The following is a 19440-nucleotide window of genomic DNA, read 5'->3' as shown; positions in this document are numbered from 1 at the left end:
TGCATGAATTCTGCATGGAAAGAGGGGCAGAACTGTCCTTTTTCATGGTTTAGATGCTTGAAACGAACGGGCCTCTAAATTTTAGAGGGGTGACAGTTTTTAGACCTCTAATTGTACACCCCAATATTTTTTAGGTTTTAGAGGGATCCGAACGCACCCTTAGTTCATGACTATACACGAAGGGATATACATATATATATGCACTTAAGTAGATATAGTTAATAATGTGCGTGGACATGCAGTACTCCTGCATGCACAACACCCCCGTCCTGTGTATATAGTGCACGTCTAGCTAGGACAAGTACTTCTGGCACCTTAGCATATCATTTCATACATCAAATGCATGCATGTCGTCGATGACATGAGCACATTGCATCCACTACCTCAAAAAAAAAAACTCCCCTTGCGGCAACCCAAACCCCACGTATTTGAAGGAATCTTGACTAAGATGGTGTCTTTACAGAAGCTCATAATGAATGCGCATTCCTACAAATCCATATAGGTACGGACCCAAAAGAAAAAAAACATAATCCTACAAACATATCCATACTAATAATACGTTCCTCCTTAATTTTGTTTTTTAAGGTAAAAAGAAGGTTCCGATCCTCCCAGTTCCATTAATGAGTTTATATATTTGAGCTCTTACCGTGTCTTGCTAGCCCACATCACCAAAAACTAGTACTCCCTCTGTTGGTGTGTGCGTGCGTGTGTGTATATATATATATATAAACGAACAGAGGGAGTATATACTACTAACCCAAGAAAGACCTATTACACGACGTCTCATAATAAGTTTGCCAGAAAATCTGTTCTTCTCTCATTGTTTGTTCCCTGGCTCCACAAGAGAACTAGCTGGACCACTAAAGTTTACAAGAGTACACTGTTGCTCCAAACCCAATGATATGTTTGGTCACCTTCGAGGCTGCGACTTGAGAGGCTGCTACCAGGCTACCAAGAGAATATTTCTAGGGTTCCCTTCCTTCCCGGCTCCTTTTGAGGTGATGATATGCGGTGCCTGCGAGTTCACGATTGTCGTCCTCCGCATACCCTAACCATTGCACCATCATCTTGCTGCTGGTTGGTTGGTAAGGCAAGATGTAAAAGGATGGGACGACCGAGGACGATGCAAATCTGATCTGCTTTTCCAGCATGCATATGTAGAGTCACCTACAACAGGAGCAAGGGGCGAGATCTTTCTGATAATGTGGGTGTATTTCTTTGATTTGCGTTGTTTAGCGGATCATTGTATCTTATAACGCGGTTTCAATTATGCACCTCAAGCTGCCATTATTTCAGTTTTAGAGCATATACAAGTTTAGATTAGAGTATATATGGCCGTTCCATAATAGTAAATGATAATTTCCTTCATATAAATTAACGTTACGTATCTGAAAAGTCCTAATTTGTTTGCTAATTAAGCAGGACTTCAAAGGGGGCCGGAGCCTACCACAAGAGCCTCAAGCATCCACCATCAGTCTTGCCATTGAGGGTCATAATATTGTCCACCAACCAAAAGCTTGCCGTATATACTCTGGCTAGGTCAATGACGCTACCTAAGAAAGTGTTGCTTTTGCAGATCAGCTCTCACATTTCTCAGGCCACACACCCACTTTGTGAAAAGAAGAGAAGAGAGGACATGGTAAAAAGCAGCGGCAGCATGTAGGTTTTAGTTTTGTCCATATACAATGATACGCTACTCACTGTATTTTAGGTGCATGAACGTACCAGTACAAATCTATCTATATTCCGTACTACACTGAATCAAATCAGAATATTTAAGATGCGTATGGATCTCAAAACTAACCCAATGGTAAAATGGCTTACGACAAACTTACTCTTCACATATCACACTATGAGGAGGTTTCTCGAGATCTGCCTTCGTTATTCTTCGAAGGAAATGGTGGCACAGGTATATATATACATGCGCCATGGATTCGTATGGTCCACCCAGATACACAATTTAGGTAGAATTTGACTTGCATATTAGGGCATTTGGCTAATCATGCAATCATTAACTAGTGCCCTATAGTCTAGGCATAATGCTGTTCTTTTCAAAAGAAAAGGGCTCATGGTGTTGCAGCATATTGGCAGTACCCATCAAGGCATCAAATCAAACAGTGTACAGCAGATAGGATCATGTAAAAGAGCACTGTAACCGTCTTCCACTCGCTCGAGAATGTGTCTAGCTCACTGGCTGACTGTAGTTATTAAGCCATATTTTAACGCAAATCGCCAGCTCCTCAAAATGAAGATTCACTAATAAGTCACTATATACGTGTACTGTAGCGTAGTTATGTAAGCATTTTTTTTAAAAAAAAGGTCAGATTTGCTCGTAGGCAAAGTCCTGGGTTACAGCATGTAACCCTGTCCTGCTGTCCCGGCGTAGCCAGACAGGATAAAATTGGCGCAGTGATGGTGCGCGTCGAGGCATCTCGATCGACCTGGCCATTCAATTCACTACAGTAACCGCAGGCACGCATGATGATCATGAGAACCAGGGCATATTGATCGAGCATCATAATATTCCGGCTTCTGACTTCTGACAGAGACAAAACGAATGGAAATCATTGCCCCCACTATGCACGCATTCTGTGCACACAAACCACTTACTACATTCCAACACAACACTACTGCCTTGATTTAATTTCATCCTTAAACACAAAGCATAACAACGAGCTAGCTATCTAGTAGCACTACTTCGTTCTGAACTAAAAAAATGCATGTTAACGTATTGGGAGCTGAGAATTGAGATGCCATCATCGTATCTCCGTATTGCCGGCCGGGACAGGCCCTGGGGACGCCTCCATGTGCGGGCGGCGGGCGCCGCATCGCAGAAGGGGCGCGGCCGCCGGCGAGCTAGAGGGGGTGGGGGCGAGGAAATGGGTGGAGCAGCCACCGGCGAGCTAGGGAAGGGGATGGGGTGGAGCGGCCACCAGCGATCTCGCCGTCTGCTGGGGTAGTGGTCGAGGCGGCGGACCTTAGGGTTTGGGGTTCCGGAGCTCCAATAGCCACCGGCTCTAGAGAAAGAGGTCGGTGGCGGTGGCGGCGGTTTGGCGGAGATGAGATGGTGCGAGAGCGCTACTGGGCGGCCGGGATCAAACATTTGGTAGGCGGTGGTCGGCGGCGGGAGCGAGGAGAAAGCGGCGGCGGTGGACGGACGGCGCGGTAGCAAGAGTGGTTAGCGGCAGCGGTGGATGGACGGTGCAACGGTGGAGACAACGGAGGTGCTGCCGGAGCGGGGGAGGTGGAGGCGCTCAGCTCTGCAATTGGATTCCAATCATAAAGAGCCAAGAATAGACGCTCCCGATAGCAAATGAGCAAACGGTCATGTGGACCAGAAAGCATGCAGCATCGTCGTAGATCGTGTATATGATCCGTAGATCGATCTTCTAGGATTCCATATCGTATGCTCGACAGCGACCTGGCTGACTAACCACCAAGCGGGCGCGTACAGCAACCTGACAAAGCGCGCCGCAATTCCCTCCGACCGTAGCCAGCGCGTCGCCGTCCGTCGCAAGCAATCCACAGTCGCACGAACACGGCAAATCGAGGTCGAGCGACATAGTCATCCTTATGGGTGGCGGACATGACTAGTCGTGAGTCGCAGCGCCCTGGGGATCACGTAACGAGCTAGCGTTGGGTGGTGCCAAGGCCGGGCGCGTTAGCTCGTTGCGCTCGAGCATGTCGGCTCTCGGATGCATCCAAGGACCAGCGGCCGCGAGAGAAGGACGGGCGGGCGGACGGACGCGCTGATCTGACGACGACGGTCTCGTTCATTCGGACCCGCGCTCTGGACGGTAGCGTTTGGACGCTTGAGCCCGGCGTGTAGGCCGGGAGCGGGGCCTGGGCGGGGAGGTTCGGTTAGATGGCTACGGCCAGTACGCGCTAGCTGAGCTCCCCGTCGCGACGCAGACATGGTGGAAACCGCCCTGACGCGCGTACGTCTCGCCCGTCGTGGTCATTTGGGCCGGATCTTCCTAGCTAGCGACATGGCGTCATGGCGAGGGCTAGCGATGGCTACCGATGGCGATGAACTGAAAGCGATGTACATTGGTTACCGGTAATGTGGAACTATCTAGCGCGACAGTACGAGCGAAGTGGTACAGTGTTCTTTGCCTGACGGGTGGGCCATACGATCGAGAGGACATGGCACGGTCAGGTAAGCCCGGACGAGTTACAGGTTACGTTCCAGGGAATTTTTACAGTTTGTCTGACCGTGGGCACGGGAACAACGATCCTGGGACTCTGGGAGGGCTGTGGGCGCTGGGTTTGGTTGGTTCCTGCTCATGTTCGCTGCTCACGGTCTCCGAGCGGCAGCGCCCCAGCGGCTCCACGGACCACCGAGAGGAGCAGTGGAAAGCTAGGAAAAGGCAGCAAGCAACAGGGACGTGGCGAGGCCTTTTGGCCGGGCTGGCCGGCCCTGCCTAGGGCGCTGGACCACCCCCACCAGAGTTTGGGGATGGAGTGAGTGGTGGCGTCCTGAATATTCTTCTGAGGGTGCTTGGTTGGTGGTACATGCATCGACGCGTGCAGTGCAGTGCTGCTGGGGTGTGGTATGGGCTATCCTTTTTAGACGAGATCGCTTCCAAGTGCTTTGATCTGAGCTCCAACTGCTTGGTAACCCGTAACGAAGGTTTACTGCGATGGCACAACGTAATCTAATCCGTTCCGTGGGCAGCGTGGTCCTCGATCTATCCTCTCCCGATCTCCTCTCCCACGGCGCGGGCACCGGGCAGCCAGACGGACCCATCGGAGCCCGACCGTTCCTCCCGTCGCCCCCCATCACCGCCGCCTCGACTGGCGCGCCGGAGACACCTCACGTGGCTAGGCTAGCTTCTCCCGCCCGCAGGCCATCACCGGCCAGCCGCCCCGCCGTCGTCACCACAACATTCCATATTTCCACGCTGGTTTTTTGCGGTCTGCCTCCGCTGCCGCTGCCGCCCCGCCCCGCCTCGTTCCGCGCGCGCGCTGCCGTCCCCTGCCGCGCCCGGCGCCTGTCGGCCACCTGCCGCCCACGCAGGGCGCACGCTGGGCCGTCCCCGCGGTCGGCATGCCCGCCCGGCGAACACGTACCCGCGCGGGGCGCGGCCATCATGCCGCCCTGCTGCCAGCCGCTCTCCGCCTCTCCTCCCCGGCTCCCCGCCCCCACGCCCCAGCCCGGCCCACTCCAACCGCCGCCGCCGGAGAACGGCGTCGGCGTGCATGTGATGCAGCGGGCCCCCGGCCGCCCGCCCGCGCGCCCGCGTCTCGCCCGCTTTTACCGGGGTGGTTGGCGCGTTCCGCCCGGCGCTCTGGGCCGGCCGTCCGGGGCGGCTGTTCACTTCCCTCTCCTCTCGTCCACGGCCTGCCGCCTTTCCACGTCCGGCCGTGTTGGTTCGTCCCCCCGGTGGTGCGTGAGGGAGCCGGCATGATTGCGGCGCTCGCCACGCCTTGGGCGGTAGCTCGGCGGTTGGCGCCTGGCTTTGCTCCGTTACGTCGGGATCGGCGGTGCTGTGCTCCGTTCAGAATTATGGAGCAATGAGTGTGTCCACGAACTGTTTGGTCAGTCTCTTTCGTCGAGTTACGTGACATGTCAGAGGAGAAACAGTAGTGCAGTACAGATTCAGAGTACATACGCAGGCACGCAGCCATGCATGGACCAAAAGAATGAATGTGCAGCTACGTTACTACTACTTACTAGCACGTGCTTGAGGTTTTGGAGCCACGCTGTTGGTTGGATCTCAGATTGCGTGATGCCGGGTTGATCAACGATCTCGAAGGCCTTATTACGACCTTCAGCATGATAGTTTCCGAAGCTCCGTTCGGACTTCAGAAGTAGTAGTTGTTCATTCTTCAGAGTACTCTCAACGAAAAAAACGTTCATTCTTCAGAGGGTGCAGCGCCGGGGCGGGGGGGGGGGGGGGGGGGGGGGGGGTGGCCGAGCAGGCTGCCAGAGCCTTCATCCATTGCTAAGGACAGGATCAGAGGAGTACTCTGCAGTGGCACATTCAAGCCTCAAGGTGCCGCCCACGGCCCACCCAACGAGGCAAATGCAATCCCGTTCGCAAGCCTTTTCCAAATCTTACTGCGCGGAAGAATTGGGCCCTGAACATTGGGCAGGCCCTAAGAAAAGGCCCCCCAGGTTTTCCAGGTCGAGGAAGAGCCCAGACTGGCGGCAGCTCTGTAATGCATCTAGGTCACTTTCAGATAGAATCACGCACTTTTCTCGTACTTTCCACAAAGAATCACCTCTATGGAGTATGATGGACAGCTCTACCAAACTCCTCAATGTGGATTCAGTGAGCTTTTTCGATCACAAGATGGCAGGATTTTTACTTTCCATTCTTTGCAGGCTGCACCTCCACTCTCACGTTCTGAAGACCCGCATCAATGGCGGGTTCTGCCGTAGTCATGAAGTGATAGCATATTAGCATTGCTTTCATTGGCATTTCTCATTTCTGCATGGCGTGACTGACTTCTGTGGTCACGGAGGTGTTAAGGATAGGCAGGATCGGTCTCAAGTTTTAAATCCTCCCGTGACGACAGGACGTTCTGAACAAGTCGTTTGGCCAAGACTTTATTCTTTTTCCAAGAATAGTTTATTTGTTTTGGTCCATTTGATTTCGAGCCATCGACACAGTAAGGATTTTTTTAATTTAATTCTCTGTTGACTCATCAACAGCGAGGCATACATGACTTTGTTCAAGCCCAAAATTTACCAGCCCAATAAGATGTGCATAAGGGTAAAAGGTATAGATTTTCGTGTGCATTTACAGGGATGAGTGCATGTATGTGTATATAACATATGTTTGTACCATACTTAAAAAAGGAAAAAGTTCAATTTTCAACCTTAAACTACAAAACGGATAAGATAGGCATCCAACTGTTGAAACCGGGCAGATTTGGCCCTTAGGGTGGTTTCGAAGATGGTTTTGTATTTTTTTTAAAAAATAAAAAAATTCTAATTAGATTAAAAAATAAAAGTAATTCACTTTAAATCAGAGAAATATGAAACTAGTACCAAAATTTTTCTAAAAATATAACCTATCTATTATTACTCCATTTGAATCTTATTTATTCAAAAATAATAGGTGTAACGACAAGCAACCAAATACTATGAACATAGAATAACTGACAAGTACAGTGCCAATAAATAGGTTATATTTTTAGAAAATTTTAATACTCATTTCGTATTTTTGATTCGAAATGAATTACTTACGAATTTTTAAGTTTAAATTTGAATATTTTTAATTTTGACAAAATAGAAAACCACCTTCAAAACATCACCCTAAGAGCCAAATTTGTCCGGTTTCGACAACTAGATGGCCTCTCTTATCCGGTTTTGTAGTTTAAGGTTAAAAATCGGACTTTTGCTATAGTGCAAGGGTGTGAACCGGACTTTTTCCTTTTTTTTTAAAAGAATATACTCTTTTTCACCATTTTTTCAAAGAGTTGACATGCTTGTTTTTCTTTTAACGACTAAAAAAATGTCAAAACGATATTGGAGCCCTTAACAGAATGAACGATGGTGGCCGTTGTCTAGTCTGACCTGTTTTGTTACTGCGGAAAGGCAGCGGAGGTCTGCAGTGTAGGGAAAGTGCTGAGGCGCGAGCGCCGAAGTATGACACTTCACCAAATCTAAGGCCCATGAAGAAACATGCAACTACTTAATACCTAATTACCTATTCAACAGTAAAAAAGAATCGGGTGTTCTGGGTGAATTCGGTGACCTGCGCATAGATAGAAACATTCAAGTACCGAAGTCCTACAAGTTCTATAGTTAAAGATAGATCATCTGAATAATCTTTTCTATTTTCCGAAAACAAAAGACTATGGCTTGCCATCCCATACCTTGGCTGTCCCAACAAACAAGTCACAGCCAACGTCAGAGATTAAACAGATTATCCGCAAGCTTTGTAGCATTGCAAACTACAGCAATGCTTCAACTAAACAAGATTATTAACATTTCTCACACTTGTATGGCAACCAAAATTAAAACTTCCGAACATGAAATCCAAACATCCATGATTATGATGTTCAGATGAAATGCCGAATTGGAATAAAAACATCATTTTTCTGGTAACCACTTTTTCCTAGCTCCTTCCATAGCCTCTTCCCGCATCCTTGTCAACTCATCAACCAAATGTTTGTACTGAGCTTCAATCAAAACAAGCTCCCCATTCAGCACATCTTGATTATTATCAGCAGTAGAAATTGATGAACCACTGCTGGCCAACTCCAAGCAAGGTGATGCTTGATCTATATGGAAAATCGACCTCGACCCATCACCCAAAACATGGCTGAAGTCTAGCTTATTGATTCCCTCTTTGTACCCACCACAGTCCATAGAACCATAATTCTCTGCCCCGTAGTCGCTCACACTTTTGGAACTCCCAGCAAGCTGCACAGAAATGACTGACCCTTCAGAGCCCTGTGATCCTCCTAGGTTAGTTGCACTTGAGACAGAATCAACATAACCATTTGATGATGCGTTCACATCTTTTTGACGCATAATACCATCAACTAACGCATAATCAGACACCAACCCTGATAGGTCCTGGTGGGAAGTGATTACAAGTTCACTTTCAGACTGCCTATACGAGTTCGCTGCTGCATCATTTACTGGCCTCCAACCAGGAACAAGATTCACTATCAAAAGGTCGATAAAATCAGCAATGAAAGTAACATCGCAGTCCGCTAACTCCAATTGTTCAACCATTTCTGCAGCTACAGACATAGCTGTATCAGAATCCAAGTAGAAGAGGAAATGAATATTCCTGGCATGACCTGCAAATACAAAGCCAGTAAGGCACCACCAATACACGGAAATTTGGGTTGAAAAAGAAATGTATCAAAGTGAGGCATACCAGACAAATCAGCAATTCGCAAAACCAGCGAGACTGAGTTGCTATCAAGTTTCTCGCCCTTTAGCTTTAGTTCTGTATTTTTGTTAGTTCTCGTGAACTCCAGAACTTGTGCATGTGGAGCAACATAACCATTCTCCTTGCCTGAACTAGCAGGGCTGGATTCACAAGTGTCAACGTCCATTTGCAAAGATGCCAGAGAAATATCTGCTGCTTTAGGTGCTGGAGAAAACTTTGTGACAGCAGGACCATGTTTATTATCATGGCAAAGAAATGGGTCTTGCAGGAGTTCTTTGGCAGACGACCTCTCGGAAGCAGGAACCAAACATTTCTCAATGAACTGTTTTACTTGAGGATCAGCAATTTTGGCCAATGCGGCAGGTTTAACCCCCTACATTAGAGCGGTACTTTAGTAATAGTGCCATAACACAACTCTACACATAAGTCAAGAAGCACTTACTGTGGATACTTTCTTAAAAATCTGGGCCGGATTCGTACATTCGCTGTATGGATATTCAAGAGTGAAGATCTCCAACAAGCACATTCCAAATGAGTATATATCAACAAGTTCGTCATAACTCTCATCATAAAGCTCAGGTGCCATGAATTCTGGAGTGCCTGCAGAAAGTAAGATAAACACCCCACATGATAGGAGTGTATCAGGTAAATGAGAAAGGAACCAACACAAACATATGAGAAAACAGTTTAACATGATACCAAACAATAATAATTAATGTCGAAAAAATACATCAAAGCACAAGAACCACAAGACCATATGTCAAAGGCATATACAAGGATTTAACAATCATCTACCCTCTATATGTTAGTGTTAGCATAATATAACAAAGTGCAGTTAGGTATCACAGAGAAAGCAACCCGAGGCCTCAGGTACAAAGCAAGCTGATTTAAAGACCTGTAAGTCACGAGAACTTAAAAGCCTTGTATCAGGAAATACTTATGCATGCAGCAGATGTCAGCAAGTTGGACCACTACATGGTTAATTGCTCTGTAAGTAAATAACAGAGCTAGACAGGCAAACTCTATGTTATCGTAGTACCCTTGGTTGCTCAGACTCAGATCCAATCAAGAATCCCTATGAACCTATAATCCGGTTCTCCTTTGAGTAATCAGTAGATAATGAATCGCTTTGAACATGCTAGCAGATTACTTTAAAAGCTTTGGGGATATCATTGAAATGGTCACCTAGATTGTCTCTCCAGACTGAAGGATACCATGTCATCAAAGATTTATCATAATAACATTGAGAATTCAAAGCGATGAAGTGATAAAATCATTACCAATGACACTCTTCGCCCTAGGTGTTTGCATTACTGTGGCTAGTCCAAGGTCTCCAATCTTAACTTCTCCATGATTTCCATTGACAAAAATATTATCACACTTCAAGTCTCTGTGGATGATTGGAGGTTGGTGGCTGTGCAGGTAATCCAACCCATGAAGAATCTGCCTTGCCCAGTTCTTTATTGCCTTCAGGTTAACACGTGGATGTTTTTGACGGTAACTAGAAATGCACAAAGTTGGCGTCAGTTTTAATAAGCACGGAAGCAGAAACAAAGAATGGTTATCAGTACTGGTTACTTACTGCCTGAGACTTCCAGACGTGAACAGCTCTGTGATGACATTAATTGTTTTATTCTGGTCATCGATCCAGGAATAATAAAATTTCATTACATTTCCATGCTTGAGAGACTTCAGAAGATGGACTTCTGTGTAGAGCCTGTCAAGGTTATCTGGACACTGCATCACCTCATCTATGTTGATTTGATTCCATGCAACCTCAATGCCTTCGACCTCATCAAATGCCTTGTAACTAGATAAATTTAATGAAGGTATATGAAGTTTTAGACATAACCAAATTTATATTCTAAAAGAGTTGAAGACAGTACAGAAAATCATAAAAATCATTTGTCATTATGATTGCATAGCAAATTTCCAAGCATGTCCCTGCAGAATTGCAGTACAACAAAACACTACCATGTTTGCCATGTAACAGTAATGCCTTTGTACTGATATGAAAGAGAGAGGTGGACGATACATATTAAACGATGATGTTACTGACAACAACCAAAACGGCCAAATCCCTTAGCAATCAATCGAGTCAACAACCCCATAAAAATTATCTACTTTTAAAGATGTTGATTACAGTGGTTGCTATAAGTCTGTAACCAACCAAAACTTGCATCTATGTTCAATTTCATCTTGCAGGTTTGCATGATCTTTCTCCCAATATTTTGAAAGTTAGACAACTAATTGCCAGCAAAGAAATCTATTTAACAAGGAAATATAAAGTGGACAAAGAGGATGCTGAGGAGCAGAGGGCATACACAGTCTTGAAAGCTCCTCTCCCCAGAATCACATTATACTGCACCAGGTAAAGAGGATCAGATCAATACAGCAGGCAGAGTCATGTCATTTCCGTGGATCATTTTGCATGACCTATGTTCATAATTGAGCACGAAAAATTGGAACCTTCCAATTGCACAGATAATTACAATCCAATTTTTAGAATAATTATATTCAATCAAAATCATATCAGCCAATGGACTTCGTATGAATAAACATCAAGAGGTGAAGCTTTTCTTTTAATACAGGTTTCTTTCAGTACATTGCGTGGCGCAACATATCATGTCCTTGACAGCTTAACGAAATATCAATATCATGGAGATGTCAAATCACGTTCACATCAAACCAACCTACAATGCAATACGAATCCATGACAACATAAAGCCGAAAAGGAACTTACGCGCATATACCGCCCGCTTGGATCTATCTCCGCGTATTCAGCATCGAGCACCTCATCCCTGCCACCAAACACCTCCATTCCGGATCGGCCCCAACAAGCAGATGAATCTACGAGCGAGAGAGGGGGAGAGAGAAGAAGCGGACAGAAGCAATGGACCAGCGAGATCGCAGGCGGTGGTCGGCTCGCGGCTGCTACGCCCTGGGCGCGGCAGCGGGGGAGGACGGGGCGGCGGGTGCCGGGCGTTCAGTGAAGGGCTCGGAGAACGGGGCGTAAGACGGCCGCATGCGGAGGCAGCGTCGGCTGCGCAGCGACGACGTCGGGTTGGCCCGTCCCGCGACGCCCATGGCCCGGCACCCGGCGGAGGATACGCGGCAGACGCAGCACCTCATTCTCCCCCGATCGGCGTCCTCTCGGCGGCGTGCCCGGAGCCCATGGGACGGATCTTCCCCCGCCGCAGCGGCTACAAACACGGGGAGGCGGCGGCGGCGCACATGGAAGGGGCGGGGCCGGGCGAGGCTAGGCTGGGCTAGGCTAGGCTAGGCTAGGGTTGCGACGGATTTGGCGGTGCGGAGCGGAGGCCTGCACGGGGAGGGGGTGGGGAGAGGTGGGAGGCGACGAGGAATAAGAGGGGGAGGTAGGTGCTGGTGCGGAGGAAAAGGTGGAAGAGAGAGAAATTGCATTTCGGCGCGGGGATGTTCGGTTTGGCTGGGAACGGGAATCCTCCTCGTTTTGTTTCGTTTTCTGCCGCTGCCAAACAAAACAGCGATGGGATTTCCGTTTGAACCTCAAAAGTTTGCTGAATTTTGTTCGTACGTGAGCTTCAATCTGATTAGGTGACAACAGAATCTCAATGCGCTGCCTTGCGTGGAAATGAACATGATTTTTAAAGTAACAAGACATGTTATGCTAGTTTCTCAATGGCTTGGAGTCGAATCCGAATGTTCCTACGCATACGCGAGCTCCCGCATCTTTAGTTTTGAATGTATGGAGGCACGCAAGCATAATTTGTGAAAGATCGAACTTTCAACTCGCATCAAATCTCCAAAAATCATTGCTCACATATCAAAGCTCCAGCCTCTCTATCTCGTACCGAATTTGGAGTGGCCAGCCGGCCACCCCTATCCAGACGTGACGGCGATGGCCTGTCTCAAAATGAATCCACGGGGATTAGGGGATGTAGACATGATGGGACGCGATATTCTTTCTGACAAACGACAGAATCGGTCTTGCACTGTCAGATCGGTGTCCATCGGGCTTGAAAGGATTTGTTTGGGCTTGCCCGGCCCAATTGATTATTTTTGGTAGCAGTATTGAGATCGTGATACAATCCGACCGGCGGCAGTGTAATTTTAGGAAGGAAAAAAATTATTTTTACTTCCCTAAACTTTAGGACGATGTCAGACCCGGAGCTACGGGGCTGTGTACATAACGTAGTTTAAACAGGATTAAGAGATAAAGCCTGTCTTATCTCTTATTTATATTGTTTTCTATTCGTTTGAGTAGGAGATAAAGCTAGCCGGTACAGAAGAAAACTACTCGAGTTATACCCAGATACGATTCCTTAGCTAGTATTGACTAGGATCCATGTAACCCTAACCTTCCGGATATATAAGGGGGGCAGGGACCCATTAAAAAACATCAACATCCAAGGGAATACAAACCACCATACAGGACATAGGGTATTACGCACCTCACGGCCCGAACCTGTCTAAATCTTGTATTCCTTGCACCTTCAAGTTCCTGATCTCGGCGTCTCCTCACCTAAACTTACCACCTCGGGTATATCCCTCGGTGGGCAACCGGTAAAACACCGACAGCTGGCGCGCCAGGTAGGGGAGCGCATCGAAGATCCACCGGCGAACTCGATGGCATCTTTCCAATTCACCAGGTCAGTACCTTCTCAGGATACAACGTTGTTTTTGGCTCGTGGGTGTGCGTCGCAGATGGTGCGGGCAGTTTCCGTCGATTCCTCGTCGACATGAAGTCGAAAACCCCCGCGGCGGGTCTTCATAGCGACCTTGATAAGTTCGTTGATGATCTCAACGATTTGTCAATTCATGGGACCGCTACGAGGACTGAGGAGGAGTCTGTTTCCGGCGGGACTTCATCCAGCGCTGCAACAACCTTCCTTGAGTTGGACTCGTTCCAATCTGAGGACTCGTGTAGCCGATCGCGACTCGGTCTACGCAATTTGGCCACTGATCTCCAGGAGGCCAACATCTTTGAGTCCCTCTCCACATTGGAGGAGGACTTGGACACTCTACTCCAACTCGGAAAGCCCGAAGCCACCGCATGTCGGGGGGCTTTGGGTTGTTTCGGTGCCAATGGCCTGATGATTACCTCCACTCCGGAGGGGCGTTTCATGCATTGGAAGGGCATGAAACTTTCTAATCTACTCGAGGCCGAAGACTGACTTGTGGCACACCTCGAGCCTTTGCCTTTTCAGGAGGGCAGGCCATTAGCCACCGTGGCGGAAGAGTCGACTGAGCTAGTCGACGCGAGCTCTGATAAGCTCATCTCACGTCAGGTGCTGATGGCAGAAGAAGCCGAGGACGATGGCGACTTGCCTATCGTCGAATTTGATGCGGTATCCGAAGATGAGGCCACAGCCAACGCCGGCGACGAAAACGACGCCGATCGTGAGGCACGGAGGACCCGGAACAGAGCTCGCGTAACTCGCCGAAGGAGGGTCAATGAGCGCATGAGATCCATGCATCGCGAGCTTGACGCCGAATTCGCTGTCGTAAGCGAGCGGGGCTTCAGGACTCCGATGGCCAACATCGCCAGTGTTATGGCCATACTCGAGCGCAGTAACGATCCGAACGTGCGTCAAGCACTTCGTTATGCGCTGAGGGCCTGAATTCAGCTTGATCAGCAAAACCGGCGTCTACCCTCAGGGAGGAACGCGTGGGCAAAAGCTCACAGCCAAACGGCAGGCGGCCGTCCTCGACCTCAGCGCAGCAACAACGACAACGCTCGCGGGAGGCAGGCCCCTGGCAAGAGGCAGCAGCCACCTCCAGGAGGTCACCCGCGGCAGGCCAATCATCGGCCTCCTCCAGAAGACCTGCGCCAGCGAATCAATGAAGGCCGCAATGTGCGGTCCGTGATCGATTCCAGGCGCAAAGTGCGCGAAGAAGTCGAGACAGAGGGTACTGACTGCAGCGACCATTTTCCAGCTTTTTCCGCACGGTTCAGCAGTTGCAAGTACTCTGAGGGCTTTAAGCCGATCGGCATCACCAAGTACGATGGCAAGCAAGCTCCTCAGCAATGCTACGTTGCTACTCCACCACCATTGAAGTCGCAGGGGGCTCCAACATCACCAAAGTCGTCTACTTCCCGATGGCTTTGGACCCTGCGCCGCTCATGTGGTTGGAAAGCCTCAGCAACAACTCGATCGACTCCTGAGAGCGGCTCAAGAAGGTCTTCATCGACAACTTTCAGGGGCGATCGCTCGTGCAGGTACTCGTCACGATCTTGCTCAATATAAACAGGAATATAACAAGCTCCTATGGTCCTATACACGTCGTTTCTTCGATGTCCGCTCCACCATTGCGAATATCTCGGAGGAGGACATCATCGACTATTTCTACAACGGCATCACCAACCCAGGCATCTACAGAGACTTCGGGCGGAACAGGCCGAAAACTGTTGCGGGGCTTCGTGACATGATGCATGACTGGTCCAAGCAGGAAGAGAAGATGCGGGAGCGGTTCCCGAGGCACAATGATAGCAACTTGAGGCGTCCAACCGACAACCGCAACGACAAGAGCCAGCGGGACTATTTGGGTCCATCCCGAAAGCGCAAGCCAGATGATCTCATCGCGGCTGTGGATCGTCCCTCGCGAAGCAAGAAGTCGACAACGCAGGAGGAGTTCAAGAAGCTCCTGCAGAATAAATGCCCATGGCATCCAGATGCCAATCACGCGGCAATCGATTGCTACCACCTCCGGAGGACATTCAGTAATTCCGGTGATGGCAAGAAGAACAAGAAGCCAGTGGACAAAGAATCTGAAGACGACGACCAAGGGGACCAAGGGCGCAACGCGAAGTTCCAGGACGCTTCAAAGACCGTCAACGTCATCTTTGGGGGAGATGGAGACTATTTGTTCTGCTACAGGTTGGGCTTCTTGGAGGTACTCTTTGAATTGTTCTTCAGAATACTCCGCAGCCACACCCTGCGCAAATGCTTCTAGTCAAGCCTCCGGCCAAAAGGATTTAACAAAGGAGAGAGCGTGGCTGACACACGCGACCGGAGCTTCAGTGAGGAACTTGACGACCTTCTGCGGCGCTCTGAGAAGTCGCTCCAGCAAGGGCCGCTCGCCTGCTTCACCGTCTTCTGGCGGGTCCACAATATCCACAAGCTTCTTGGCGGCTCCCCTGAGGTCCTCCAGCTCCTTTTGCTGCTCCTCCTTCTCCTCGCCCAGCGTCTTGATCTGCTGAAGGCAATCGGCGAACTGTTATTCAGTGTCGGCGATTACCTTCTGCAGCTTCTCAACGTCATCTGTACGGCGATACAGCATATTCTTCACGTCAGTAAGCAGCTTTTCTTTATTTGTTAAGATTTTCCTAAGCTCTGCGGTGAAGATATTTTCAAAATCCAAGATTAGTTGTTAAGTGAAAGTACTCGAGGGAAGAGAGGGCTTGCCTTGGTGCACCTTCTTTTGTTCTTTGAGCTGCTCCTGGAGCTCGGAGTTGGCCTTCTTAAGGTTGCGGAGGTCGTTTTTGAGGAGCCACGTCTCTCGAGTCCACTCCTGCTTCAGCTTGTCAAGTTCTCTCTAGAGATAAATGTTCTTCGTCAACTCTTCGGATATGCGTTTGTCCTTGGCAGCGAGCTCCTGGTGGCCACTCACGACTGCTTTCAGTTTCTCGATCTTTTTCTGTGAGTGCTTGATCACATCCTGCATAAGGGGGGAGATTAAGACAAGCAACTCGACAACGTATACGAGCAGAAGAGTAATCATATCTTACCACGGTAAAATTATACAACTCTTTGGATATCTTGTTGAAGTATCTTATGTTGTCGTCCGTTAATATCGGGTCATCCGGCAGATCTGTGGTGATAACGTTCTGGTATCCGCGACCGGTCACCAGCAGATCTCCAGGGCTCCTTGAGGTCCCTGTGAAAGCATCTAGGCCCCTAAATTATGTTTTTGATAATTAATGACAAGTATAAGTGGACTAACTGCTTCATTGAGGTTTACGAGAGTAGGATGGTCCATAGATGAATAGTTAAAAAGAAGAAAATGGCGCAACAATCTAAGAAGAGACTCAAAATGGACAGCTCAAGGCAAAGGTATAACATAGGGATTTTATTTTTGCCGGTCCAAAGAAGAGTAGAGAAGAACTCGACCGGATTTTTTAGGCTAAATAGCCGTACTATTAAGAGGGGTCGATGTTCGTTTGCTTGGAAATTTGCTAAGTGCCCTATGATCGAGTCTTTGCATTGCACACCTTGAGAAACATGACACATAAGAGAAAAGATGCACACATAGCGAGGTTTTCTGCACTTCACGCCTGAAGCGGACAGTCCGGTTCGTTAGACCGGACAGTCCGGCACCTCCGAACAGTCCGGTTGCTTACAACGGATAGTCCGGTTTATCTCCAACTTCTAGGATAGAAAGTTTCATCCAATCGGACTGTCCGGTCCTGTATGGCGAACTGTCCGGTTAGGCTGTAACAGCTAGTTCTGACCACGCCATTTTTGCAACAGTTGACCGTTGGGGGAGCTTGCGGACTGTCCGCCAGTAGCTGGCGGACTATCCGCAAATGTTGCAGAAAACCCACCCACTCCTCCAAACGGCTAGTTTGTGTTGGTAGGCTATATATACTCACCCCTTGACTGCATGAGAGCGCTCTTGGCACTTGAGAAAGACACTAGAACATCCTTGAGCTCTCATTCACTCATCTCTCGCTCACCATTGCTTAGTGATTGCATTCTTGTGAGTTAGAGAGTGTTTAGTGCATTGCATCAAAGAGGTTGATCATTGAGGCACTAGTGGGATTCTAAGCAAGCATCGTTGGTTTGTTACTCTTGGAGGTTGCCGCCTCCTAGACGGCTTGGAGATCGTGTGAGCCACCAAGCACTTAAAAGAAGATTGTGAAGGTGCCGTGGCCAAATTTGTGAGAGGTTGAGCTCATCTCGCCAGAGCGGTGAAGAGCATCCTAGTGGAACCGAGGTTTGGAGAGATTCGTTGATCGATTGGCTCAAGGACTAAGTGAAGATTTGGTAGAGGAGCAATCGAGTTCATTGAATCCACCTCAACATGGATTAGGGGTGACAGGCAAGTCATCGACACCACGGGATAAATTCTTGTATCTTGAGAATTGGTTCTTACCTTGCAATTCTTTATCGCATCTTCTCTTGTGCAAGTTTACATTTCTAAATTCTAACTTTGCTTGATCACCCTAGGTTACAAACCCAACTTAGCTCAACTTAAACTAGAAATTTATATCTCTTGTTGTACTAATTAAATTCCTCCTAAGTGCCTTGTTTTTAGTTAAAACCGTCTATTCACTCCCCTCTAGCCGGTGTCCTTGATCCTACACCCTGCGGCTTCTTCAGTGGATGGCTGTTGGGCACCTGCAAGTCAAGATGCATTCAGTACATAATGTCTATAGTCTAAGCAGCTAGCCGTGGGCAGTCAGACACTTACTTGTGCCGTCTGCAGGAGCGGCTTCAGTGGCCTCGACTTATTCCTCACCACCAGCCCTGGTTTCGACTTGCTGGGGCTCAGGGGGTGGCAGGTTGGGTAGCGTTGTGTCCACCTCGGGGGCTGGCTCCTTGGGCTTGGGCTCCTCTGAGGCTGGTGGCTCGGGGGCTGGGGTTGATGCGGCAGGCTTTGGCTTGCGCCTCATATCGCTTGCAGACCTAATAAAGCAAGAATCAGTTATGTTATTACACAAGTCGAGAAGAACAAGATGTTTATTATGCAAAAAAAAGATGTATACCTATAGCGAAGACTTCTTCATGACAGCTTTCTTCACTCTCAGAGCCCGTGCCGTCTCAACCAAGGTACTCGTTGCTGGCGGCGGGATCACACCAGCTGGTGGCGTGGTGCCCGCCACGGCAATGGTAACCGTTCCTATCGCAGAAGCTGATGGGTTCGTCCCCACCTCTTGGCGCTCGGGCTCGGGAGGAGAAGCAGGTGGACTGCAAATAGACAATGTTAGCGTGCAACAATACTGATATTAGACAATTCAACAAGGCAGCAAATTCATACCTGGAAGACTCGACTACGGGACCAAAGGTAGAGTTTCGGTCAACTCCATGGATGGTCCGGGGGAGTTGTTCCTTCTCGTCTCTCCTTCGGCTTCCTTTTCTGCCAGCGGGCTCCCGCCTTTAGTAGACTCGCTGCCGGACGGAGTCTCGGCCACTCGAGCCCTCTTCGCTGCGGCTGCGGCACTGGGGAGAAGGTGGTCCGGTCGAGAGATGTCGGGTTGTGGAGGATAGCTTCGGTACAACTCTGTGTGTCTCTGCAGAAGATTTTCAGTTAGCAGTGGCAGAACAGCAGAGCTTATTTTCAACAAAAAGTAGTCGAATACTTACCAATTTTGGAGGATTTTATGCTGAAAATAGCTGCAGGACATAGGGAACCGCATCCACGTCTAGCAGCACTCGCCTGAGCCGGGTGAGTGTGGCGTCATCAGTCAGTTCTTCTGCGCACATCCGAGAGGAATCTTCAGCGCCTATGTACTCGAAGCCTAAAGTGTGGCGTTGTTGGAGTGGCTGGATCCGGCGCTTGAAGAAAGAGAACATTACGGATACTCCGGTCACCTCTATTTATTTATGAGTTGCTATGATAACTCATCGACTTAGTCCAGGTCTACTCTGGAGAG

The 19440-nt window shown here is 48.7% G+C and overlaps 1 protein-coding gene across 2 annotated transcripts; it reads right to left on the bottom strand.

Annotated features, from left to right (window-relative positions):
• Nucleotides 1-7768: 7768 nt before the first annotated feature.
• LOC112899320 (probable serine/threonine-protein kinase WNK4) lies at nucleotides 7769-12355 on the bottom strand. Of its 2 annotated transcripts, XM_025967749.1 has the most exons (7): nucleotides 11605-12355; nucleotides 11186-11223; nucleotides 10444-10671; nucleotides 10142-10362; nucleotides 9304-9461; nucleotides 8847-9234; nucleotides 7769-8766 (listed from the first exon to the last, which is right to left on the bottom strand). In XM_025967749.1, exons 1-7 carry the CDS (start codon nucleotides 11680-11682, stop codon nucleotides 8048-8050), a joined length of 1830 nt encoding a protein of 609 aa, XP_025823534.1. In that variant the 5' UTR covers nucleotides 11683-12355; the 3' UTR covers nucleotides 7769-8047. The 2 variants fall into 2 exon arrangements, with proteins under 2 accessions (XP_025823534.1, XP_025823537.1); XM_025967752.1 differs by lacking the exon at nucleotides 11186-11223 and having other exon boundaries at nucleotides 11605-12350.
• Between the last annotated feature and the right edge of the window lie 7085 nt (nucleotides 12356-19440).

This window comes from Panicum hallii, chromosome 1, assembly GCF_002211085.1.
Source record: "Panicum hallii strain FIL2 chromosome 1, PHallii_v3.1, whole genome shotgun sequence".
In the NCBI taxonomy this organism is placed as follows: domain Eukaryota; kingdom Viridiplantae; phylum Streptophyta; class Magnoliopsida; order Poales; family Poaceae; genus Panicum; species Panicum hallii.
Note: the sequence above shows the minus strand (reverse complement) of the source record. Positions and strands in the feature narration are given on the sequence as shown.

Excerpts from the sequence above, each read along its gene's own strand:
- LOC112899320 (XM_025967749.1), bottom strand. The coding sequence starts at position 11,682 with ATGGAGGTGTTTGGTGGCAGGGATGAGGTGCTCGATGCTGAATACGCG. Across the intron at positions 11,224-11,604 it reads CAAGCGGGCGGTATATGCGC|TATAATGTGATTCTGGGGAG; the intron begins GTAAGTTCCTTT and ends TACCTGGTGCAG. Across the intron at positions 8,767-8,846 it reads GCGAATTGCTGATTTGTCTG|GTCATGCCAGGAATATTCAT; the intron begins GTATGCCTCACT and ends TTGTATTTGCAG.